We start from the raw sequence: 26270 nt of genomic DNA, 5'->3' as shown, positions 1-26270 counted from the left end.
TCCAGGGACATTGCAAGTGTCCCTGGACACTTACATTGTGCATTGCAAGTGTGTAGTAATAATAATGTCTAATATCTATTGATTACTTTTTGCCCAGCATTTCATCATCACAGCAAGCCTTTGAAGCAGGGACTAATATCATCTTCACTTTATCAGTAAGGAAACTGAGGCACTGTGTGTGATGCCCTCACTAGAACAGGAGGTCCTGAAGCTTGTTCATCTCTGTACCATCTGTGCTAGGCTTACTGGCTGTTTGAATGAATGATTAAAGGAATGAATGAATGATGTTCTCCTCCAAGTGTTCATTAGCCGAAGAGGCTGAAAGTCTTAACCTCATAGTCATTTGTGACATTTCTGTTGGGGGAATGGGCTCTGATCAGTGTCACTGAGGATTCTTGGGTTGTGTTTCTGCTGTATAACAAACCACTCCAAACTCAGTGGTTTAAGGTAACAACATTTTATTTTGGACGATTCTGTGGTTTGACCAGGTGGTTCTTCAGCTTCATGTGATATCAGCTGGCAGGTCTAAAACAACCCCATTCAAATGGCTGGCAGCTCTTGCTGGTGACCAGATGGGAGCTCAGTTATTCTCCATGTGGGCTCTGCCCTATGGCTACTTGGGCTTCCTCGCAGTATGGCAGGTTCAGGGTAGCCCGACTTCTAAGAGTGCAAAAATGAAAGCTGCCACGGTCTCTTAAGGCTTAACCGCAAAACCGGCACAGCATCACTTCTGCCACCTTCTCTTGGTCAAAACAGGTCACAAAGCCAGCCCGGTTTCATGAGGTGGGGCCCACACAAGGGTTTGAATACCAGGCAATGTGGCTTTTTGGAGTCCACCAAAGTACCCATTCATCACAGACTGCAAGTAGCAGAGCCCAACACTTACTACCTCAAGCTGGAACAGGATTTACTGGGGGGCTTAGGAAAGGACAGGTCAGGAACTGAGGAAATTCTGGGGACCTTGGCGCAGGAGTTACTAGCAGCCTCCTGAAGGAGAGTTTCCATCCCAATGCGACAAATGCACCCCTGCTTTTTCTTTCTGCCCTTGACACTTTATTTGACAGCTGGGGACATGGTGAGAAAGTCTGATTGACCTTGGTCACATGATCACCCCTTGGCAGAGAGGATGGGGGCATCTTGGCAGAGGGGAGGGAGTCCTCAAGGAAGCTGGGGTGCTGTCAAAAGAAGGGGACCAGATGGACAAAAATTGTTAGAAATCTCTGCACCGCCCCTGCATAGGTGACTCCACCCCTGGCAGAGCAATGAACATTTTAAAACAAGTGAATGGACTTTGAAAGTCCAGTGTAAGTAGAATGCCCAAACCTGTGTGGCAGCTTCTCCAGCTCCAGGGCCCCATAGCTCAGGTGCTGCTGGGGGTCTGGAAGCTTCTCTCCACTTTATGGGGCAAAGTCAACTCCTAGAACCCCTGCCATGCCTCAATATCCCCCTCCAGAAGATAGGGGCAGTTTGCTTCTGGCTCCTGAAAGGAGAGCATGCGCGGTAATGAGGGACCTGGGCTCAATGCCTGCACTCCCTCCTCCTAGACCCCGCCTCACCAGTGAGACTGCCTTCCACCCCAACACCTGGTGACACCCAGTGAGTCCCCGCGGCAGGGGAGGCTGCTAGTAGGAAAAACTGATCCAGACTCATCTCAGCTCGCAGAGCCTCTGACCCGGGCTTTCCTCCCACTTGCCGGTCTATTTCCGGCTGCTAATTAGATTGCACAGCAAGCCACGTTGGGAAGCCGACCTGTCGTTCCAAAGGCACTCCACTCGCATCTCCAAATGTAGCAGGTGATTTGGTAAAAGTTGATTCTGACTCCTTCCCCCAGCTTCTAAAATAATTGTAAGTGTCGGGCTGTTTCCAAGGTGAACTAATGAACAGCTCATCTGCTAATAGCAGGGGCAAGCTGGCTGAGGACGGCACGCTCGCCTGTGGATTGGGTGAAAAGGAAAGAAGTAATTGGATTATTAATACCAAGCCGTCAAAATACCTTTTATTCCTTTTATATTCTTCTGGAAGGAAACGACAATCTCTGGAAACATAAATACATGTTCTGTGGGGGTAAGCAGGGCTAAGAAAATGTGAGGCTGAAAAGGGGGAGGGGGTTAAAAAGGTGGAATTGTCAGTCCTCACTGTGGCAGTCTACACTGAGAACCAGCCCACAATTAGGCGTGAATAATGACTCTGTTCAAGTCGGACTTTATTGCTTTTGGCCAAAGGCCTTTTGCAGAAATAACTTTGTAACTCCCTGCCAGGGAAGCTTTTGTCCACAGCTGAGACAAAGGAACAAAGAACAGAGGTGGGAATTTCTGTATCTGATTTCTACTTCCTCTAAACAGCCAGAAAGGACAGCGGGTGTGGCCTGCCCAGAAGGCATGGGCTGGGGCAAAGGGGTGTCCAGCCTCCTGTGGGCCACACTGCTGTGCTCGGCTGCACCATGTTGGTTTCATTGTGCACATTCCCACCCCAGGGCCTTTGCACTTACTTCCTCCGTTCATAGAAAGCATTTTGCCCACAACTGGCTTCTCGCCCGCCTCTGCTCTCAGCTCAGATGCCACTTCGTTATGCCACCTCCTCATGCCAGAGAGGCCTTTCCCAATTTACTGTCCATCCTATCACCTGACAACTTCCTCCAAAGCTCTTAAGACAATCTTCATTCATTCATTTTCTCCTCCACCAAGGTATCACAGCTCCATGAGGACAGAGGCGTGGCCTGCCTTCTGGCCACTGCTGTTTCTTAGCATGTGGCACATAGTAGGTGCTCAGGAAAGATTGGATAGCTTGGAAGAGTTGCACATAGCTCCCAGGCCAAGCTCCAGCGGGGCTTTATGGAGCCCGCTCAGTGCTTAAAATAGGTTGAAAGTTTTTACTTTGGAAATGGCGTTTCCGGTATAGTCCAGGTGCCACCCCATCTCTTATCCTAAATCTAGGCCACTTCACTCACTCAGGTCTCCTGCCCGACCCTTGGACGCATTTGCATATTTGTCCCTGCTTTAGACAAAGGCCACTGCAGACAGATATCTCTCTCCAAAGGTCACCAGACAACATCCAGACTTCTTGCAATGCCAAGTCTTGTGCCAGACCGCTGGCCTCCACCAACCAGGTCCCATTGACTGGATCAAGGTGTAGTCTTCATCTTAGCCGTCCACGCACAGGGCGTAAGTGGCGTTGATCTCATCATAAGCAGGTCATGGCAGGAGGAGGGTCGGGCAGGAGACCTGAGTGAGTGAAGTGGCCTAGATTCAGGATAAGAGACGGGGTGGGGCCTGGACTACATTGGAAATGCTATTTCCAACGTAAAAACCTTTAACTTCTCCTTTTTCCCCTTTTCCTTTTCTGCTCTCCTCCAAGCCTCTGGGTCATCAAGGAGGGAATTGCGTGAACTCCTCCTTTATGGTCTTCAAGGAGACCTACTCCCAGTGTAAGGGGAAGCTCAGAGGCCTTGGCAAGCAAGAATGTAACCACAATGTCATTGCCTTTATACTGTTGCCATCTAAGTATGGCAGGGGTTCTCACCTAGGGGCAGTTTTGCCCCCTAGGGGGACATTTGGCAGTGTCTGGAGATAGTTTTGATTGTCACAACTGGGGTAGGTGCTACTTGCATCTCATGGACAGAGGCCTGTGAACACCCTGAGATACACAGCACAGTCCCCCATCGAAGAATGATCCTGCCCACACGGCAGTAATGCCAAGGTTGAGAGACCCAGGTTTATGGCAATGGGTGCTGGTTCCTCCAAGATAGACTTTTCTTTCTAAATAAATTTATTGAAATAAGAAAGGGAATGAATGAATGAATTTAGGCCCAGATTTGGGTATTCTACTTATACCAGACTTTTAAAAATTCATTTATTTGTTCTGAGACCCTGGCATATGGGATGGAGCACAGAGGTTAACGATCAGCCCTGTCGTCCCTTTCGGAGCAGATCAGGCTGTACCATTTGCCTCAAATCGGGAGCCCCTGCCCTGGAAGCTGACATCTTGCCAGAAACTTCCTGGGGAGCTGCCTGTAAAAAATTCTAGCAGCAGTTGATTCTGGCCCAGGTGGAAAAGCTGTGTTATCCCAGGTGGAGTTCCGGCAGGTTGGGAGATGTTTCCAGGTCTCCTGCCCAGCCAGGCATGATGAGCATCCTTCCAAGCCTGGCCCCGGAGCCCTGGCCCAGCACCCCCATTTGAAGCCTGCAGAGCCTCATCATCACTGCCCCCGCCCCCCCGCCCCCGCCCCATCCTGCCACTGACAAGCCAATACCTGCCTGATGAGAGGGGCTCCCAGGGACAGCAGCCTTCCCTCCTGGACTCCAGGGCAACCTCCATGTTGTTGGGCAGCTTTGAGCACAGGACTCAAGGGCAGAGGCTGAGTTGGAAAATTTCTTGCCTCTGCAGAAGGGAAGAGCTGGGGGAGGTTGGGGCCTTTTTCCCCAAACGAGGTCTTATTCTTCTGTGGGGTTTTCTGGGTTTGTTAGGTGGCTTCCTTTCTACTTAAAAATAAGCTGGGGGTGGTTAAAAAATGGGAAGAAATCAATGTTTCTGGCGTACATAGAACTGAGCAGATGTGTTATCTAGAATAAGGAGGAGAGGTGGTTGTGACTCTAGCTCCCGGTACGAGCCCTTCAGTTCACCCTTCTGCCCTGCTCAGAACCCCCTGGACCTGACATCGTGGCTTTAACACCCTTGGGTCATGTGAGAAGGAAGAGTGCCCACCCAGGACTTTCCGAGGCTCAGGGATTCTTTGAAATGGACGTGAGCACAATCGCCCAGCCCCGACAGCCAGGGATCAGATTGGGTTTCACTTCCTAGGAGGGAGGATGTACTGCAGGGGAGGCCCACGTGGCTGCCCCAGGCCTGGCCAGCCTCTGTGACCCAGCAGGAGTGACTGTTTTACGGGATGGCCACACGGTACCCTGCAGGCTCATCCATGGTGGGACCTTGATGCTCCTTTCTCGAGATGTGGGTCTGTGTCCCCTCCCTTGAATCTGGCCAGACGTGCGTAGCCCTGGTGGAAGGAACACCATGGGACAGCAGAAAAGATGAGCCAGCTCCCCCTGGATCACTGGGACCCTCGCTGTTGTGTAAGAAATCAGACCCCACTGCAAGGCCGCCATGCTGTGAGGAAGCCCAAGCCACACTGAGGCCACATGGAGGTGCCCACTCCGCAGCCCCTCCCAAGCTCCCAACCGACTGCCAGCAACAACTGCCAGACAAGCCAAGGCCCTGCTGAGCCTTCTCAGCAGTGGCCTCAGACGTTACAAAGCAGAGACGAGCCCTTCCTGCCATGTCCTGCACAAGTTCCTGATCAGGAGCCTCTGAGAATAAAAGAAAGATTTTAATTCACCACTAAGTTTTGCAGTAAATTGTTACACAGTATTAGTAACTGGAGCATTCAGCCAATTCCAGTCTTCCCACCGTGCAGTTATTCATTCATTCACTGAATAATATTCAGAAACCGTCCACCTCTTGCCCCTTCTTTGCTCCCACCTAGTCATCTCAGTGGCCTCCCTGTGCCTACCCTCATCCCCTGCAGTCTGTTCCCCTCACATAGTCAGAAGGATTCTGTTAAAACTTACATCAGGGCTGGGCATGGTGGCTCATGCTTGTAATCCCAGCTCTTTGGGAGGCTGAGGTGAGAGGATTGTTTGAGTCCAGGAGTTCAACACCAGCCTGGGCAACATAGCGAGACCTCATCTCTACCAAAAATTTAAAAAGTAATCGGGCATGGTTGTCCTCACCTGCAGTCCCAGCTGCTTGGGAGGCTGAGGTGGGAGGATTGCCTGAGCCTGGGAAATGGAGGTTGCAGTGAGCTATGTTCGTGCCGCTGCACTCCAGCCTGGGCAACAGAGCAGGACTCTGTCTCAAAAAAAAAAAAAAAAAAAAAAAAACTACACCAGATCACATCACCCGCAAGTTAGAACCCCCCAGCCCCCTTCACTCAGCTCCATGCCGCCATGCGTGCCCCCTTTCCGGCCCTCCCTCAGGCATCTTCCTACCTCAGGACAGTTGCGCTTTCTGTTCCCTGTGCCTAGGATGCTCTTCCCCTAAATATCCACAAGGCATGTTCCCTCCCCTCCTGCAGGGATCCACCCAACTGTCATCTCTCAGGCCTTCGCTACCCAACCTATTTAAAGTTACACCCCCTCACTCCCTAGCACTCCAACCTCCCTCCTTAGGACTTGATCTCCTTGGGACACGTTGCCTCATATGTTGTGTAATTTATTTTGGTGTCTGATCCATGAAGGATTGTTTTTCCTGATTCCCAGCACTGAAGAATAGGGCTGGGAACATAGTAGGTGCTCAGGAAATCTCGGCTGCCTATCTGGAAGAATTAGCACCTCGGCTCTGCCAGGAGCTAGGGCCGTGGCATCAGGCAACCAAGAGACAGCCCCTGCCCATGCGAGCTTCTGGTGGAGGGATGCCCCTCTACAAAATAAAAACCCAGGCCAGGTGCAGTAGTTCACGCCTGTAATCCCAGCACATTGGGAGGCCAAGGTGGGCAGATCACTTAAGGTCAGGAGTTTGAGACCAGCCTGGCCAACATGGAGAAACCCTGTCTCTACTAAAAAAAAAAAAAAAAAAATACAAAAATTAGGCAGGTGTGGCCGGGCGCGGTGGCTCACGCCTGTAGTCCCAGCACTTTGGGAAGCTGAGGCGGGTGGATCACAAGGTCAGGAAATTGAGACCATTCTGGCTAACACAGTGAAACCCCGTCTCTACTAAAAATACAAAAAAATTAGCGGGCGTGGTGGTGGGCACCTGTAGTTCCAGCTACTCAGGAGGCGGAGGCAGGAGAATCACTTGAACCCAGGAGGTGGAGGTATGCAGTGAGCTGAGATCACGCTACTGCACTCCAGCCTGGGCGACAGAGTGAAACTCCGTCTCAAAAAAAAAATGAGGCAGGCATGGTGGCGGGTGCCTGTAATCCCAGCTACTCAGGAGGCTGAGGCAGGAGAATCACTTGAACCTGGGAGGTGGAGGTTGCAGCGAGCCAAGGTCATGCCACTGTACTCCAGCCTGGATGTCAGAGGAGACTCCATCTCAAAACAAAAAACAAAACACACAAACACAAACTCAGGCCAGAGAGTAAATAGAGGAATCACAAGTTATGATAAGTGCTCTGAAGAGAGCAGTGCTGGGACTGGGGGTGGGGGTGACAGAGCAGGGCCTGCTTCAGGGACAGAGGGCCAGGGAAGGCCCAAGTCACAGCCAGGGTGGCCGAGTCAGGTCCAGAATTTGTGATTCCCACACCCACGTTCCTTCCGCTTTTCCACACTACCTTCTCTTATCAGTTGTCAAAGAAGGATGGGCGAGTTGGCCCTCAGTAAGGCGGAGAGTTGGGCACAGGCCGAGGAGGCCTAGCGTGGGCTGGCAGGCCGTGCCCTGAGGCCTCTGTTCACACAGGCACAAGGTGGCCAGGAAGCCACGTGAGTCAGCCCTCTGCCTCCAGCCCGCCCCCCAATTTGGGTTCATTTGGTTGCAAGTGAGAGAGCAACTAGGAATGACCTAATTGAAAAAAGGGAATTTCACTTCTGATCTTGAAGAGTCAAAGTATGGGGAAACTGACCTACAAAGAAAACAGAAACTAGTTAAAGAGGAATTTATTGGGCCTGAAACAAAGAACCCAACCCAAATCTTCCTCTTTCAGGCTGGACTGGATGCAGGTGTCCAGTGCTGTTAAGTCCCAAGTATGGTGCATTTCACAGCACTGCTGTGTTCGGTGTGTTGGCTTCATTCCCAACCCCACTCAAGACAAAGTGGCGTTGCTGTCTTCCCTGGTCCTCACATTGGAACCACATGGAGTGAGTTAGCCAGTTGTAAAGACTGGATGCCTCTTCCTGACCAGTCAGGCCAAAGGGCCTGGATTACTCTGGCCCGTCACTGAGGCAAGTGGTGGGGAGGCTCTGATTGGCCCAGGTCTAGGATCCCACGATCTAGCATTGTAGCTCCAGAACTGGAGCCTAATTTGAACTTTGTGGACCAAGGGTGGGGAGAAAAGGATCCCCCAATATTTTTTTTTTTTTTTTTTGAGACAGAGTCTTGCTCTGTCACCTAGGCTGGAGTGCAGTGGCGTGATCTCAGCTCAATTCTCCTGCCTTGGCCTCCCGAGTAACTGAGATTACAGGCACATGTCACCACACCTGGCTAATTTTTGTTGTTTTTGAGACACGGTCTCGCTCTGTCGCCCAGGCTGGAGTGCAGTAGCGCAGTCTCAGCTCACTGCAAGCTCTGCCTCCTGGGTTCACGCCATTCTCCTGCCTCAGCCTCCCAAGTAGCTAGGACTACAGGCATGTGCCACCACGCCCGGCTAATTTTGTATTTTTAGTAGAGATGGGGTTTCACCGCATTAACCAGGATGGTCTCGATCTCCTGACCTCATGATCCACCTGCCGCAGCCTCCCAAAGTGCTGGGATAACAGGCGTGAGCCACTGCGCCCAGCCTAATTTTTGTAGTTTTAGTAGAGATGGGGTTTCACCATGTTGGCTAAGCTGATCTCAAACTCTGGACCTCAAATGATCCACCTGCCTTGGCCTCCCAAAGTGCTGGGATTACAGGTGTAAGCCACCACACCCGGCCTCAGATTCCCAAGAAAATTGGGAGCTGTTATAGAAAGGAGATAATCCTGGGTGGCCCAAACCTAGCAGAGAACACAAGCCAGCATTTATTGGGCACTTGCTGCATACAGATCTGTTGAAAGTCTCCGTGCATGTTAAACCATCCACTCTGTAGGCAAGTGCTTGTAGGTGTCCTCACTTTCCAGATGAAGTCACTGAGAAGACAAGAGGTTCAGACACTTGCCCAACCTCTAGTAAGTGGCAGAGCTGAGATCCAAACCCAGGCAGGCTAGCTCTAGATCCTACCCTCCTCCTACTCAGCGTGTTCCCTGTGGCATTTTCCCCCAAGTAAGTATCAGGCTGTTTGCTTACCTCTGTCCGCTGTTTGTCAGCTCTCTGAGAATCGAGAGTTTTGTCTGTTCTTTTTTTTTTTTTCTACTGATCATGAAACAGTACAAAGCAAGTGGCAGATGCTCAGGTATTTGAGGGTGTGAATTATATGGCCTGTCAAACATCTACCCACTTGACATACAAAACATTTTGGTGCTCAGCTTCCTAAGACTTGAATACATTGTTTCTAAATTTCCTTTGTGCTCTAACTTTAATCCATGGCCACTCTGTTCTCACAGCTTGCCTGTGGTTTGCCATTATTTCCAGTCCTCTTTTCTGATCATTCTCACATGTAGCTGGAATCTTTCAACTCCAGCTTTTCCTGTGTTGACTTAGAATATCACTTCCAGAAGGGCAGGGAGCTTTCTTTTCACTGCTTTATCCACAGTGCCAAGAACTGTGCCTGGCACACACGAGCCTTCAGGAATGTCTTGTTACATCAATAGTTAGGCAGGTAACTGGGTTCCTAAGCCCTGCATTTTTGCCCTACAATCTTTATGCCCTAATTTCCTTTCCAGATCCTGAGCCTTTGTCTTGAAACCTGATCTTTCCCTCCTCCCTCTGAATGACCCTTCTATTGTCTCCTGCCCTGTTCTTGAGAGCCGGCTTGGTTCTCTGCCTCCATTTGGAATTCCAAGAACAGGCAAGGAGAGCCACAAGATGGCCTGGACCTAGGTAGGGGAGACAGGGAGAAGCTGTGGCCCATAGGTTACAGGAGCTTCTGTCCTTTCTTTGACGGCCCCAAAGAGGAGGAGAGAAGGCTGGAGAAAGCCTGTAGCCAGGAAGAAGGGGAGACACAGGGGAGTGTAAAGTTTAACAGATGTGCGTGTGTCATCCCCTGTCTAGACAGCTTCTGGGCTTGTGAGGTTTGGGACCACACTTTCCCATCCCTCCAGGGGCCTCTCTCTGTTTCCTCTGCCTGCTCTTTGCCCAAACTGTTTCTCCTGCCTGAAGCATCCTGTCCTCCACCCTCTTCTTCACTGGCCATCCAAATCCTGTGGATTCTTCAGAACTTTGCTCCTGTTAGGCTGCTCAGTTTATGCTAAGTACTCCTCCAGGAAGCCCTCCCTGACTGCTCCCAGGCCAGCAGTTTCCCCTTTCCTCTTGCTGTTTATGCAACACACTTAACCTCAGTCCCTTGTATCACTTGTTGCTTTCCAAGTCAGCATAACTGTCAAAAGAGTAGGCTCTGGGGTCAGAATGTCTGTGTGCAAATAGCCATGCTGGCTTGCTTGTTTTGTCTGTCACTTGAGGGTGGCACATCCAAGTGAACCTCCCAGGGGACGGGGAAGAGCGGATTACTGTTGTAATCGGGCAGGATTCTCCTATCACAGAACACTGTGCCTCACATATAGCAGGCCCTTAATAAATATTTGTAAAGTAAATGAAGGAAGAGAGAAATGATCAGGCTCCCTGGACCACCTGAGGAGGCCCCCAGGTCTGTTGCCGGGCTCTGGCCCCAGCCCGTGGGACATATCTGCACACCCACAATTTCCTTTCTTCCCACCTCTCATGAGTGTTTCCCGTCTGACCAATGCCACCTTCTGCTTCTGGCCCCTTCTTCCTCTCCCACCACCTCAACTGCCTAATTATTACCAAACTTCTCTCTCTTGTTTTTTTTTGTTTTTGTTTTTGTTTTTTAAGGCAGTGTCGCTCTGTCACCCAGGCTGGAGTACAGTGGCTCGATCTCGGCTCACTGCAAGCTCCACCTCTGAGTTCACGCTATTCTCCTGCCTCAGCCTCCCAAGTAGCTGGGACTACAGGCGCCCGCCACCACGCCCAGCTAATTTTTTTGTATTTTTTTTTTAGTAGAGACGGGGTTTCACCGTGTTACCCAGGTTGGTCTCGATCTCCTGACCTCGTGATCCGCCCACCTTGGCCTCCCAAAGTGCTGGGATTACAGACGTGAGCTGCCGCGCCCAGCCCTCTCTCCTCCTCTTGTTGGATTTGGAGGTGGAGAGAAGATGGGAAGGGATGACCAAAGGGACAGTATTCAGCACCCATGCTGCACGACACTGGGCAGGTTCTGGAGCCTGTCCGTGCCTTATCTTCCTTGTCTGTAAATGGAGCATCCCAACTCACAAGGTGGTTGTAAGGGTGGCATGAGGTCACACACTAAAAGTGCTTAGAATTGTGCAGGGCCCCTGATGTTAGCTATCATTCATTATTGTTCTTCTAGGGTGTTTGCTGTGCTGGTCTGGGTGCTCCCTGTTGCAAATGACAGCCCTAATTCGGACTCTCTTAAGCAGCAAAGGGCACTTTTTTGAGTCTGTACCTGGCTACAAGATGCAACTTGGTCCACCCCATTGTCACCAGCATCCTCTCTCTCGGGCTCCATCCAATGGGCGGCCACCATCAGCACCAGATTCAGGCCTCCTGGCACCCAGCACGGTCTCCTCCAGCCTCCAGGACCCCCTCTCGCTTATTGGCCAGACTTGGGTCACATGTCTGCCCCAGGACCAATCGCTGAAGCTAGAGATGGAATTGCTGATTGGCTCCACCTGGCTCACATGAGCTGCCCTGCAGTCAAACCATATATAAGGGGGGTTGGGGGTGGGGAATAAGAGCACTTGTGGCCTCAAAGCACTAACAGGGGCTGTTACCAGGAGACAGGAGATAATTCTTTGTTAAGCCAGTAAATATTTTGAATGCCTGCTATGCCCCAAGCATTGTTTTAATTGTTGAGGATATAGATCTGAACAAAGATGACAAAAACCTGTACCTTCAGGGGGCTGATATTCTGCTGGAGGACACCCGCAAAGAAATAAAGGAGCTAGCTGTGAGAGGTGGTAAGTGCTACTGGGGAGGGCAGAGATTTCGGTTTTAACCTGCCAAGGTGAAATTTGAGCAAAGACCTGAGGAGGGGGAAGAAGGGATGGTGAAGATAACCTGAATGAAGGCTCCAGGCAGAGGGAGCAGCAAGTTCAAGGGCCCTGGGGTGGGCTGTGCTAGCATGTGCAAGGAACAGTACAGAGACCGTGTGGCTGGAGCCAGGTGTGCAAGGGAGAGAGGGGAAGGCAATAAGGTCGGAGAGGTGATGGAGCAGGTCGGGTGGGTTCTTGTAGCCCCTTTGGAGGGTTTTTGCGTTTTACTCTGCATGGGATGGAAGTTATTGAAGGCTGTTCAGTGGAGGAAGGCAGGCCCTTGCTTTTGTTTTAACAGGATCTGTCTGGCTGCTTGATGGAAGGGACGAGGTAGAAGCAGGGAAACCAGTTAGGAGGCTGTTGGAATCCAGGCAGGATTCTCCTATCACTGAACACTGTGCCTCATAGGAGGTCCTTCATACGTATTTGTAAAGTGAAAGAAGGAAGAGAGAGAAATGATCAGGTTCTCTGGACCACCTGGGGAGGCTGCTAGGTCTGTTGCGGGGCTCTGGCCCCAGCCCGTGGGACGTATCTGCACACCCACAGTTTGCTTTCTTCCCGCCTTTCATGGACATTTACCATCTGACCAGTGCCGCCTCCTGCCTCTGGCCCCTTCTTCCTCTCCCACCACCTCAGCTGCCTGATTGTTCCCAAACTTCTCTCTCCTCCTGTTGTTGGATTTGGAGATCCTCAGAGGAAAACAGCCCATCTGGGTCTTTCTAAACAGGTCTGGATGAGGTCCCAGGTGTTTGTTCACCGCTGTGGTTTGTGGCATTGGGAAGGTGAGGGCATCAGTCACTCTGAGACCCGTTCCTCTCTGCAGATTGGCAGAGAAATTGAGAACTAAAAATGATGTTTCTAAATGCTCAGGACGTTAGGTGTTTCCAGAGATGTCTCCTGGGCTGGCGAGCCTTTGCCAAGGTCCTGGAGAAGATTCAGGATGGAGAGGAGGAGTCAGAGAGACCTGGAAAGGAACTGGTGGGAAGGAGAGGTGTTGTCCACAGCAGGGTTGGAGTGGCAGGCGGCTGGTGCTGCGTGAGTTCACTGGGTGCTCTCTCGGTTCAGCCACTTTGAATATTTTACCAAGAAAAAGGAAAAAAAACAAGGCAGAATCCCTTGTGTCATCTTTAATTGATTTCTTCAGCATCCGGAGAGAAACTGGCATGAGGCCACGAGAAGTCTGAGCCAGGGGAATTCATCAGAAATCGACCCACTGATGACTTGATCTGATGAAATAATTAGCTCCTGTTATTCTCCGGCTTCTGGTGCCGGAGCTTTGACTTCCATCCAGAGGAGAGCGGGTGATAGCCGCCCAGGAGTGGGGGGTGCTCTGAAACCAACATGGGAGCCAGGAACGAAGTCCAGCTGACTGTGCCCCGGGCTCCATCTTTACCCAGCCCAGGGCTCCCAATGAAGACTGCCCTTCCCAGCCCCCCTGTACCCTGGCATCACAGGCCCAGGGCCAAAAAGGCCCTCAGAGGGCACCTGGCCACCTGGCAAATGAGGAAACTGAGGCTGGGAGACTCTTAGGAACTTGTTCAAAGATCTGCTTCTAGGGGGTCCTGGTTGAGCTGCCCAAATCGGGCCAGACTAGGTTTGAACCCCTTCTCTGCCACTTACCCATATGATCGTGGGAAAGTGATTTTAACTCTCTGTGCCTCAGCTTCTTCATCCATAAAATGGGTGAAATATTGATGGGTGGGTGTGCATATTAATTGGGTTGACACCTGCAAACAGCTCAGAGCAGAGACTGGAGTGTGCTGCAAGCTTTCAGAAAGGTTTTCCTGTGATTGGTTTCTGGTTTCAGAGAGTTGCTATTTGTAGGGCACCCCATCGGAATTCTCCCAATATTAGCACTCCACGTCTGTCTCTCTGAAGGAACGTGAATGTGCATCTTAGCACGCTGGCTGCTGCAATCGTAGTTTCAAGTGCAAAGCATCCCATAGTGTTTCCCGATGGAGGGACATGGGCCACTGATAATGTATTAGTCTGTTTTCACGCTGCTGATAAAGACATACCCAAGACTGGGTAATTTAAAAGAAAAAGATTTAATGGACTCATTGTTCCATGTGGCTGGGGAGGCCTTACAATCATGGTGGAAGGTGAAAGGCACGCCTTACATGATGGCAGACAAGAGAAGATGAGAACCAAGCAAAAGGGGAAACCCTTTATAAAACCATTAGATCTCATGAGACTTATTCACTACCACGAGAACAGTATGGGGGAACCACCCCCATGATTCAATTATCTCCCACCAGGTCCCTCCCACAACACGTGGGAATTATGGGCGCTACAAGTCAAGATGAGATTTGGGTGGGGACACAGCCAAACCATATCAGATACACAACATAGTTTGAGGATTACTCTGATTTGGGGTGGTTCAGGGACTGATTCGATGGCTAGAGTTTGTCTCCTTTTCAGCTGTCTGGCAGCCTCCAGTTACCTCCAGCAGAAAGTCTCAGATGGTGCTAATGTGCTTTGACTCCTTTCAACACCTGCTAATCTCACTTCAAAAGAGAGTGTGAGCGCGAGGGCACACGAAGCCTGGGAAGCTATTTGCATCAAGTTCCACTGATTCAGCTTTCTTTGACTTTTATTTGTACAATTAGCTCTACAGGGAAGCGATGTCCACTTTCCATTTATCTTTGGGTAGGAAGTTTTCTTTTCCCAAAACATGTGTTTGTGTTTTTATTTTAAAATGAGGCCATTTAAAGAAGCACGTTAAGCAAATAATCACTGAAGGGCTCTGCAGATTCAGCAGAAATCAGGGCCGTGGTCCTTGAATGGAAAGAGTTGGGAAATCCGAGTTTCGTGATGAGAAGCCCACACTGAACGGTGAGGGAGGGCAGAATTCACATCCCATCCCTGCCATCTTCTGTCTGGGTGGCCTTAGGACAGTAACGAAACCTCAGTTTTCTCTGGGGCTAATAATAGTACTTGCAGGAGGGAGCCTTGGTGGAGGTTGAAGGAGATTTCAGAGTGCCTGACGCAGGACAGCTGCAGCGGTAGGATCAATCTAACAATGGTTTACATTGTGGAATGTGTATTCCAGTTAGTACTATGGCCAGGCTCTAGTCCCAGCACACTGTATCAACACATTTAATCCTGCACACCCATTTCATAGATGAGGAAACTGAGGCACAAAGGTGTTAAGTTACTAGCTCAGGGTCTTTCAGCAAGTAACTCCAAAGTCCACGTCCTTAACCATCACACCACGTGGCACAAAGCAGGTGCCCAGCAAAGTTGCCGCAGTGGCTCTGGCTCTCATGAGGTGTATGTTTCTGCAGATGAGAGATTGAGAAGGAAGCTGTTGTTCACCCTCTGGTCCCATGAAACTCACAGTTCTCATGTCAGACGACTGCATCGAGTGTGTCCCCAGCTTCCCTGAAATTGTGACTCTCAGAGCCACCTGGGAAGGAGGCATTGAGCGGAGCCTGCTTCCTGCTCCCAGGGGAGGTGCTAGAAGGGAGACTTGCTGTCCTGGCCAGCCTGACATAGGATACAGGTCCCTGAATGAAGTAAATTAGGGTGCGCATCGGGGCAGCTGGGAGAGTTGATTGAAAGCACTATTTTCAGAGGCAGGTGGGCAAAGGGAGCAAAGAAATGATGCTGCACCCAGGAACTGGTAGCAATAGGAGCCCTTACTTTCCCTAGATTTGATGGGGCAAGAGGAGGGAGAGGTGAACTCAGAACTGGGGAGACACTAGAGCCAGGAGGGGCCCCCGGCAGGAGCTGCATCCACACACACAGACATGAAGGCTACTGCCTGGGGAGCTACTGCGTGCGGGAGGAGAATAAACGCACGGACTTCCCACCACCTCCCATGCTGCAGCCTCCCAGCCAGAAGCCAGAGAGCAGGGACGTGCCGACCGTGCCATCTGTAGAGCTCAGCCTCCCAGGGTGCCAAGCAGAGCTGCGGGAGAAATGGAGCAGGAGTGACCCTTCCTGGGGTTTTTCAACCATAGCGCTGCCCAGAGAACACAGTGGCCAGCTCCTCGTTGGTGTCCATGGAGGGTGGCTGGGGCAAGGCATCAGTGATGGACGCCTCTGAGCCATGTAGACCCAAGCTATGGCACGGCCCTGCCGAGTCCAGCTTCCCTCACTCTGCAGAACTCAAAGGACCTTAGCAGAACCTCCGTTCCTTTATTTATCTATTTCTTTGTGCCAAGGCCTGGAGACAGCCATGAATAACATAAGCCTGTCTCTGTCCTCAGGGAGCTGACCCCCTAGTGGGGAAGAATTGGACAATAAATAAGAAATTGCAGGCTGTAGTAGTGATTACAAGAGAAACAAAACCGGTTATAAAATGCAGAGTGCCTGGGTTGGGGGCCCCCGCTTTAAATAGGGTGGTCAGGGCAGGCCTCTCTGAGGTGATGACGTTTGTTCTTTTGACAGAAAGAGCCAGGAGTACAAAGCAGGAGTTTGTGGTGGTGGTGGTGGTTGTTGTTTTTGAGATGGAGTCTCACTCTGTCACCCAGGCTGGAGTGCAATGACATGATCTCGGCTCACTGCAACCTCCATTTCCCAGGTTCAAGCGATTCTCCTGCCTCAGCCTCCCGAGTAGCTGGGATTACAGGCATGTGCCACCATGCCCAGCTAATTTGTGTATTTTTAGTAGAGGTGGGGGTTTCACCATGTTGATCAGGCTGGTCTCGAACTCCTGACCTCAGGTGATCCACCTGCCTCAGCCTCCCAAAGTGCTGGAATTACAGATGTGAGCCACTGCGCCCAGCTACAGGAGTTATTTTTAAAAGAGCAGGTGCAAAGACCCTGGGGCAGAGAGAAGCTTGACTTGTCCATTCGACAGAAAGAAGCCAGTAGGGCTGGAAAGGAGAGGTCGAGGAGAAGTGGGCAGGGGCCAGATCTCACGGGCCAGGGCAGCCCTGGCAAGAAGTTTGCATTTTATCCTGTGAGCCATGAGCAGCCAGGGAAGGTGCGGCAGGTGAGCACAGGACTGGCACTAAGGTGAGGTGAGTGCCTGGCACTTGTGCAGCCTGGGAGCGAGCACCCCCTTCAGTCTGTACCTGCACGAGGCACTGTGCCCTCCCCTGCCCAGTGCTGTGATCTGATCTGTATTTTAGGAAGATTCCTCCGGCTGCCCTGGGAAAATGGAGGATGGGGGCAGGGAAGAGGGAGGTGGGAGACCCCTCAGGCCACCTTGCAGTCCCCAGGAGAGATAAAGCAGGCAGCACATCCCCCTGCTGAACCCGGAGACCTTGCTGAGCCTCTGAGTCATGACTTTGAGCTGATGGCTGGGGTCCCCCATGGAGGGCAAGGACAAACAGACCCTTTCAAGGTCACAGCAACACAGCCGCCCCCACGACACTTGGCTTCCTCCCAGCACATCTGCAGGCTGTGGCTCTCTCGCTCATGCTCTCTTGTTTTAAATAAATGATACCAAAAGTCTATATCTGGACAGGACTTGAAGGCTCATTTCCTCAAGAAGTGAAAAAATGACCACGGAGAGCAAAGAGCAGGGCGAGATTAGAGACCTGCTTGAGCCAGAGTCACGTCCCCGCCTCCCCTCACCCACCTTCGCTGGTGACCTAGTCTGACCTGGGGCCAGGGGGGTGACTGAGGGCACAGTGGCCTGTGGCAGGTCTTCCCCCTCCACCTTTTAGCGCTCAATTTTCTCTATTGTCATTTCATTTATTCTGCAACTTAAAACTAATAGGCTGGGCACAGTGGCTCACACCTATAACCCCAGCACTTTGGGAGGCCAGGGCAGGTGGATCACCTGAGTTCAGGAGTTCAAGACCAGCCTGGCCAACATGGTGAAACCCCATCTCTACAAAAAATTAGCCGGGCGTGGTGGCAGGCGCCTGTAATCCCAGCTTCTCTAGAGGCTGAGGCAGGAGAATCGCTTGAACACCAGGAGGCAGAGGTCGCAGTGAGCCCAGATGGCGTCATTGCACTCCAGCCTGAGCAACAAGAGCAAAACTCTGTCTGGAAAAAAAAAAAAAAAAAAGGAATACTTTTTTGCCCAACTACAAGATCCCTTAACAAGGGGCTTTCACACGCATCCCCAGCAGACTGAAATCTTACAACAGCCCTGTCTACTCATTTTGTTCATGGGGAAACCGAGGTTCCAAACGGGCTTGCTCACGGGAAAACTGAGCCAGTGAGTGGAAGATCTGCCATTCACACATGCCAGTTGTCCAGCCCAAAACATCCAGCTCCAGGCTCTCGTTTAAACCCCTGATTGAATCCCCCGCTGCTGGGGAGCTGGAACTTCATCTCCCTCACCTCTGTACCCCACGGTGCGGGCAGATGCAAGAGGACGGCAAATATTCACCCCTTGAGACGAGCCCGCTGCTGTTCCTCTCCCTGGGGACGATTTGTCTGTGGAGTTGGGTGGATTATTCAGAGACGGCTGTTATCTGACTCGGGTCTTGGGCTGCCACCGACACATCAGAGGCTCACTGGATCCAGGGAAGAAATTGTTTCTGCAGAAGTGGCCACAGAAGGCTTTTCTGCCAGTCTGTTGACCAAGCAAATTGTAAAGACTTTGCTAACTTCAGCGGAGTTCGGTTTTCACTCTGCCATAGCCACCCCTGTTCAAAGAAACTCCCATTGTTCATGCCAGCCGCCATACAAATCATTATGCAAGAATGAGCAGCGCCGGCAGCCTTGACATAAATATTGACCTGATTCTTCCTCCTCCTCTAGATCTGCGAGTGAAGAGGGACGAGGGAAAAGAAACAAAGCCACAGACGCAACTTGAGACTCCCGCATCCCAAAAGAAGCACCAGATCAGCAAAAAAAGAAGATGGGCCCCCCGAGCCTCATGCTGTGCTTGCTGTCCGCAACTGTGTTCTCCCTGCTGGGTGGAAGCTCGGCCTTCCTGTCGCACCACCGCCTGAAAGGCAGGTTTCAGAGGGACCGCAGGAACATCCGCCCCAACATCATCCTGGTGCTGACGGACGACCAGGATGTGGAGCTGGGTAAGCCTCGGGGCCCCAGGGTGGCACCTCGGCCCCTCGGAGCAGGGTCCCTGGGTTAGGCTGAGGCTCCTGAGGCAAGGCGGTGGTGTTGATGCGTCGTGCTCACTTTTGAGTACATTGAAACCAAGACACGGGCCACCCACACGTGTTTGGGGTCACAACTGGGTCCTCAAGGTTAGGGGTCTCTACCCTTCTCCAGTTGCACAACCGTTCCTGGATTTCTCCAAAGAGTTAAAGAGAACAGGCTGGGCGCTATGGCTCATGCTTGTAATCCCAGCACGTTGGGAGGCCGAGGCAGGTGGATCACCTGAAGTCAGGGGTTCGAGACCAGCCTGGCCAACGTGGTGAAACCCCGTCTTTACTAAAACTACAGAAATGAGCCAGGCATGATGGCGCACACCTGTAACCCCAGCTACTGAGGAGACTGGGGCACAAGAATCACTTGAATCCAGGAGAAGGAGGTTGCAGTGAGTGGAGGTCATGCCACTACACTCCAGCCTGGGTGACAGAGTGAGACTCAGTCTCAAAAAAAAAAAAAAAAAAAAAAGATGAGACATGAGCCTGGAGCCAAATTTTGGAGGCTCTTGTGGGTTGTGGCAAAGACTGTCAATCATTGATCCCGTGAAGGGTGGTCCCTCAGCCTCTGTCCACTCTTAAAGGATAACAGCGTGTTGTTGGTGGCAACAAATGTGAAGATTGACTAGGTTAGCCTTGACAACCCGAATTTGTCTTTTAGCTACCAGGAAAAGGTAATTTACATAAAACCAAGTTGTTCCTTGCAATGCTTTGTATTAATGATCACAAGTATAGATTTTTTCCTCTGGGAGCTTCTCAGTGCAGAAAGAATTTGTAGCCAGGAAGCAATCAGAGCCCAGAGCTTTTATTGACAATTTGACACATAGGATACCTATCTCCTGGCAGCATTTAGAATGAGGCGCATTTGATAACTATGGGGAGTCTGCAGACTGTGGCCAGAGAGGTGTGTTTCGTTTCTTGAAGAATTTTGCAGAGGGGTCTTGCAGGCAGCACCTGGACCTCAGAGCTTCTTGGTCTCACACTGTGTAGCCCCGACGCTGTTTCGGCTATAGTCATGCTTAGAATTTCCGATGCCCTGCACGTTTGTTCATTCATCCAGCAGATGTTTATTACGCATTTGTTGCATTCAGTGCACTGTGTCAGGAGCCAGAGAACTAGGGGAGGCTCATTCCAGGTGAGGAGAACAGGAAATTCAAAGATACTGAGATAGAAATGGGCTCGGTGGTTTGGAGCAAAAAAAAAAAGTGCCAGGGAGCCGGAGTGGAGGGAGCTGGGGCCGTGATGGAGAAAGATGAAGCTGAGGAGCTGACTTGGTCCGGGTTGCACCAGGCCTTGTGGACATGGTGGGGGCTTTGAGTTTGATTCTTAGTAAAATAGACATGGATGAGGCGGCCTTAAGAAGAGGAAGGCCGTGACCTCACTTAGGTTCTAACAGGATCCCCCAGCTCTTTTGATGAAATTAAATCGCAGGGGTAAGGGCAGAAACAGGACACTCATTCAGAGGCCAATGGGGTGATAGGGCAGTGATGATGGAAGCTCAGACCCGGGTGCTGAGATGCGGTCCCACCTGATATATATTTGGGAAATAAACTGATCAATGGGTTAGGTATGTGGGTTATGGAAAAGATACGTTTCAAGGGCAGCCGCTAGATTTGGGGCCCGAATCAACAGGTGAGTGGCTGAATACCCACTCTTAGGAACAACACATTTTTGCAACATGATCCAGCTAAGTCTCATGTCTGAATCTGACTGAATTTTGCATCTGTGACTTGTGAATAAAACCAACAGTGTATGCAGATAAAAAGAAACCAAAGGCATATGCAGATATAAGGAAACCAATAGCAGGTATGAAGTAGACACAGGAGAGAGGAGAACAAAGAAAGCCGTGGCTGACTTAAAATACAGAGATTTCTTCTCTCCATTTGACAGATGGAAAAACTGAGGCAGAGAGAAGTCACTTGTCCAAGTTTGCACAGCTGGAATGTGATTAAACATGATTTGAGCTGGGTGCAGTGGCTCACGCCTGTAATCCCAGCATTTTGGGAGCCTGAGGATCACTTGAGGCCAGGAGTTCGAGACCAGCCTGGGCAACATAGTGAGACCCCCTGTCTTAACAAAAAATGTAAAAATCAGCCAAGGATGGTGGCACACACCTGTAGTAGCAGCTGATGGCAGGCTGAGGTGGAGGATCACTTGAGCCCAAGAGGTCAAGGCTGCAGTGAGCCTAGGTTACACCACTGTTCTCTAGCCTGGGCAATAGAACAAAACCCCATCTCAGAAAAAAAGAGAAAAACAAGATTTGAACCCAGAACGCGTGATCTTAGCCACTGCTCTATTTAGCCAGATTCCTGGGATGGATATTGAGTTGTTTTCAGATTGGTAGTGTGTGCGTTTGTTAGTTTTTCACTGTTACGGATATTGTTGCTGGAAATTTAAACAGGCATCTTTGCACAGGCAAGGGAGTGCTTCTGAAGGATAAATTCTAGGAGGTGGATGCGGTACGTTTAGAGCCCCTGGTGTTCAGTGGCCTGTGTCAGCTCTTGCCCAACAGCACTACACAGCATAGATTAGGGCCTACAAGTCTTGCCCTCTATAAACAAGCCAGACCTCTTCCACCAGCAGCACTGGGTTTTGAAGGAGGCTGAGCCTCCTTCAGGAGGTGAGGGATGGGAAGGTGGTTGTGGGAGGGGCATGATAGGCTTTTTATAAACCAGTAGACAGACCCAGATCAATAATGCATGTCCCAAAAAAGCCCAATACATTATCTCACAGTCTCTGCTACAACTGGCATGCAGCGGGTAGTCCTAAAAAATTTATCATTTGCTATTTTCTGCCCATCCGTGCAGCGGTTCTGACAGCCCTCTGGGCTGGAGACTTCTTGACTGAGATAATCCCAGGATTCTTTCCAGTCCCAGGACAGAGAACAGACGTCCATCCTCATTAGGGTCCGGTTGGGAGGACTGGTGCCAGATACACAAGACGAGGGGCTTGTTCTGTTTCCTAATTGCAAGGTTGGGGGGTTCGGGGCTGTACCACGTATATTCGATTTTCCTTTCCCTGCACGCATTTGACTCCCTAAGCTGTCATTTGGAATTATCAAATGCCCAGGGGAACTGCTTCCAGGGCCATACTAGTTCGTAAGTGGCCTAAATTATCATTACATGTTTAAAGTAGTTGGGGACATCCCTGTGTCTCAATGGCCCTCTGAGACCAACGGACTTTTGCTGGACTTCCGCTCCAAAAGAATAAGAGGGAAGCACATGGAGGTAAAGGTCTCGTTTGCAGACATCCTTTGTTCAGGGAGGCAGTAGAATCTTTGGGCTCTGCCAGGGTTTACTGATTTAATTTGATCTAAACCTCTGGGGAGCCTCTGGGGCTCCAGCAGGCTCTGAGACAGCAAGAGGATTAAGACATGGTTCTGGCCTGGAGCAAGAGAATTTTTGCAGCATCCCGGTTCTGATCTATGACTTGAGAATTTCTTTAACTGGACTTATTTTTGAAGCTTAAATATTATTTTAAAAGGAACCTCCAAATTCTGACTGTAAAGGAAAAAACCAATACCCATTGCCTTCGGCAAAGGATCACTGTAAAACCAAACACAGTGAAAACCAAGTCGTGTTTTTAAATTTCAGCAAGATGCTGCCTCCCAGAAAGCCGGTGTGTCTCTACTGTAATGAGGGTGATGGGCAGTTTCAGATGCGGCATTAAAGGTGAAGTAGCACCTGCCGAGACTTTCTTCTTGGCCTGATCAGCAGGATAGAGACTAGAAAAGAGAAGAACTTTCTCAAGCTTTTGATGTGGGGGTCCCACTTACATGGGGACCACTTGGTGGTGGCTTTTGTATCAGAGGGTTAAGGACACAGCCAGACTCCAAACCCCGGAATATCAGAGCGGATTCCCCAGTGCTCATTTTCCTGAGTGTTCACACCAGGCAGAGATGGGTGCCTTTTCGAGGCCCCTCAGATTGTCAGATTTGAAGTGTGCCCCACGAGACTGCATCCAGTGTTTGCATTTCTTTTCTTTTCTTTTTTTTTTTTTTTTTGAGACAGTCTCACTCTGTCACCCAGGCTGGAGTACAGTGGCGCAATCTCGGCTCACTACAACCTCTGCCTCCTGGGTTCACGTGATTCTCCTGCCTCAGCCTCCCAAGTAGCTGGAATTACAGGTGCCCGCTACCACACCCAGCTAATTTTTGTATTTTTAGTAGATTCAGGGTTTCGCCATGTTGGCCAGGTTGGCCTCGAACTCCTGACCTCAGGCAATCCGCCGCCTCGGCCTCCCAAAATGCTGGGATCGCAGGCGTGAGCCACCACACCTGGCCTGATGTTTGCATTTCAGAAGAATTCTTTGCCTCTCAGAACATCTTTATTTTTATTTGTTTATATTTTTTGAGACGGGGTCTCGCTCTGTCACCCAGGATGGAATGCAGTGGTGTGATCACTACTCACTGCAGCCTCGACCTCCTGAGCTTAAGCAATCCTCTTACCCCAGCCCCCGAAGTAGCTGGGACTACAGGTGCGCACCATCACACTCAGATAATTTTGGGAGTTTTTGGGGTTTGTTTGTTTTTTTTTTTGTAGAGATGGGCTTTTGCCACGTTGCTCAGGCTGGTTGCAAACTCCTGAGCTCAAACAATCCGCCCCCATTGGCCTCCCAGAGTGCTGGAATTGCAGATGCGAGCCGCTGCACCAGCCTATCAGAACATCTTTAAATGAAAATACGCCGAGTAAAGTTGCAAGGGTAAGAGCTGTCTCATTAGCCACTAGGTTCAAATCCTCACTCTACCATTGACCGTGTGTCCTTGGGAAAGATTTGCCCTCTCTGTGCCTCAGTTTACTCATCTATAAAGTGGAGATGATGATCTGTTTCCCTGGCATTCTTGTGAGGAATACCTGGCACCTGTCATGTGTGTGACAGTTTGCTCTCACTTGGGTTGTTAAAGCCATCCTCTGTTACAGCACCCTGGGCCAATGCCACAGTGTGGTTTGTCTACAGCAAGCTTTGCATATCAAAACGACATTAAAATCTAAATGTCTCATGGCACTGAACAGCAACATTAGAGTCTCCTCCCAGCCGACACAGTGGGGTGAGTGCTGTCCACGCTCATGCAGGTGAGCTGGCACCCACTCTGCCAGGTATGTGAGCCTGGCATGGTTACATACCCCATAATTTGAGTGACACTTGTCAATCAAGTTTGGCATGGGTTCTTCTGCCGTTACTGCCTCTGCTGATGAACAGAGTTGCACCATCATGGCTGGTGAAAAGCAACTGAGTGGTGGTTTTGGGGCCTGCAAAAGTGCCATGGGAACCAGCCTTCCACTGGGTGTTAAAAACGCGTGTGTCACAACCACTCTCTGTCAGCCTGGATTCTCTCAGTTACGAGTGATGTAAACCCAACTCGAGCAGGATTGAGGAATCAAAAAGGGGACTTTATTGGACTCATATGAATAAGTCCAAGTATACATTGAGCTTCAGGTGCGGCTGGATCTAGGAGCTTTGTCTCTGGATGGCCTCTGTCCCTCCATCTCCCTGACCTCAGCTTTCCTCCAAGTTGGCTTCACTCTCAGGGCAGCTCTCCAGGCAGCATTCCTGGCATCACTAGACCCACATGAACACCATACAGGTGCAAGCCATCCCTGTGGAAAGAGAGCTTCTCTCACCTAGAAGAGAGTACCCAAATTGAGTCTTTTTGGTCTGACACTGTCTGGGACTTCTGGTCAACCAGATTCAGGGGAATGGAACACAGTGGTTGGCCAGATGGAGTCACGTGCACATTCCTGGAGCCAGGACTGGAGCCAACCCCACTTGAACCATGAGGACTGGGATTGGGATAGAGCAGATTCCCCAAAGGAAAATTCAGAAGCTAGTGCCAGAAGAAGGCAGGTAGCTGGCGTGCAGTCCAGTTAGAGAGATGCTCGTGACACCCTCACATGGCGCTCTCTGAAGCAGCTCCTCAAACTGTGGACCAGACTTATTCATTCGGCAGGTGTTTCCTGAGCACCTACTGTATGCCAAAGGAGATCCAACAGCAAACAAACTAAACAGAGCTTACATTCTAATGCAAGAGTTAACAAGACACATCGAATCTATAGTACATAAAAGAGCAGAAAGTGAGGAGGAGAATAAAGCCAGGAGGGGAAGCCAGGAGGGGCGATCAACCAGGAGAAAGGTGGAGAAAAGAATCGCTGGGATTTTCTATAGGGTGGTCTCATTGGGAAGGGGAAATCTGAGCAAAGAAGGTAAGGAAACCAGTCAAGAGGGATCCCTGGGGAAGAGCACTCCAGGCAGAGGGAACGGTGTGTGCTAAGGCCCTGAGGCAGATGCGGTCTCAGCAGGCTCAGAGCAGCAAAGAGGCCAGAGCAGCGTGCACAAGAGCAGCAGGAAGAATGAACGGTAATAGGGAGGTGGTGGTTGGATGGACCGTGCAAGGCATGAGCCTTTGAATGGGAGGAAGACTTTGGCTTTCTGAGTGAGATGGACACCAATAGGGGACACTGAGCATCTGATTTGTGTCTTCATAGGACCCCTCTAGAAGAATAGACTGAATAGGTGTAATGAGAGCAGGGTGTCCAGTAAGGAGTCTACTGCAACAGTCCACGCATGAGATGAGCCCAATGAGGAGTCTATTGCAATGGTCCAGGCATGAGATGATGGCGGTTCAGACCAGAGTGAGGAAAGTAGTAAGTGCTGGTCATATTTCAAAGGTAGAGCTGATACAAGTGCTGATGGAACTGATGAGGGATGGGAAAGAAGAGTTGAGAATGACTCCAAGGTTGTGGCCTGAAAAACTATGAGAATGGATTTTCTGTGTACAGAGATGGGGAAAACCATGGTTAGAAGCTGTGGGCCGGGTGCGGTGGCTCACACCTGTGATCCCAGCGCTTTGGGAGGCCAAGGCACGCGGATCAAGAGGTCAGGAGATCGAGACCATCCTGGCCAACATAGTGAAACCCTATCTCTACTAAAAATACAAAAATTAGCGGGGTGTGGTGGCACACGCCTATAGTCCCAGCTACTCGGGAGGCTGAGGCAGGAGATTTGGTTGAACCCAGGAGGCGGAGGTTGCAGTGAGCTGAGATCGCGCCACTGCACTCCAGCCTGGCGACAGAGCGAGACTCTGTCTCAATAAATCAATAAATCAATAAATAAAAAAGCTCAGTTCTGGACCTGGGAAGTTGCAGGTGCCTGTGAAAAGCCAACAGGAACTGTCCAACAGGCAGCCACATCAGTCAGACGTTGAAGAGAGAGGCCCAGGCCTGGGTGGACTTAGAGTAGGGCACGGTGGGGATCGTATACAAACTGTGTGCTTGTTTGTGCTTTACTGAATCTGAGGCCCTCCCCAGATCCTGAAAGTTGCAGGGATCCAGCCTGGAGAACTGTCCAGTGGGAGAGGCAGGCTTTTGAAAGAAAGATGTAGCAGAGGTCTGGCCAGCCTCCTGTTTTCCACTTTCCATCTGTGAACACAAGGAAACCACACCCTGTGCCACAGCCT

At 50.6% G+C, this 26270-nt stretch overlaps 1 protein-coding gene across 11 annotated transcripts in view; it reads left to right on the top strand.

The window, feature by feature from the left end:
- Window positions 1-26270, top strand: part of SULF2 (sulfatase 2) — a 129897-nt gene that overhangs the window by 11169 nt on the left and 92458 nt on the right. For 9 of the 11 annotated variants that reach the window (XM_003826019.6, XM_063601212.1, XM_063601211.1 and 6 more), the window contains exon 2: window positions 18468-18742. In XM_003826019.6, the coding sequence (XP_003826067.1) occupies window positions 18568-18742 (175 nt within the window). In that variant the 5' untranslated portion in view covers window positions 18468-18567. Of the gene's footprint in view, window positions 1-11279; window positions 11724-18467; window positions 18743-26270 lie in introns of those variants that run through there. The other 2 variants (XM_008951449.5, XM_063601213.1) reach the window with 1 other exon arrangement.

Source organism: Pan paniscus, chromosome 21 (genome assembly GCF_029289425.2).
Source record: "Pan paniscus chromosome 21, NHGRI_mPanPan1-v2.0_pri, whole genome shotgun sequence".
Taxonomy (NCBI): domain Eukaryota; kingdom Metazoa; phylum Chordata; class Mammalia; order Primates; family Hominidae; genus Pan; species Pan paniscus.
This window is presented reverse-complemented; position numbering and strand designations above follow the sequence as displayed.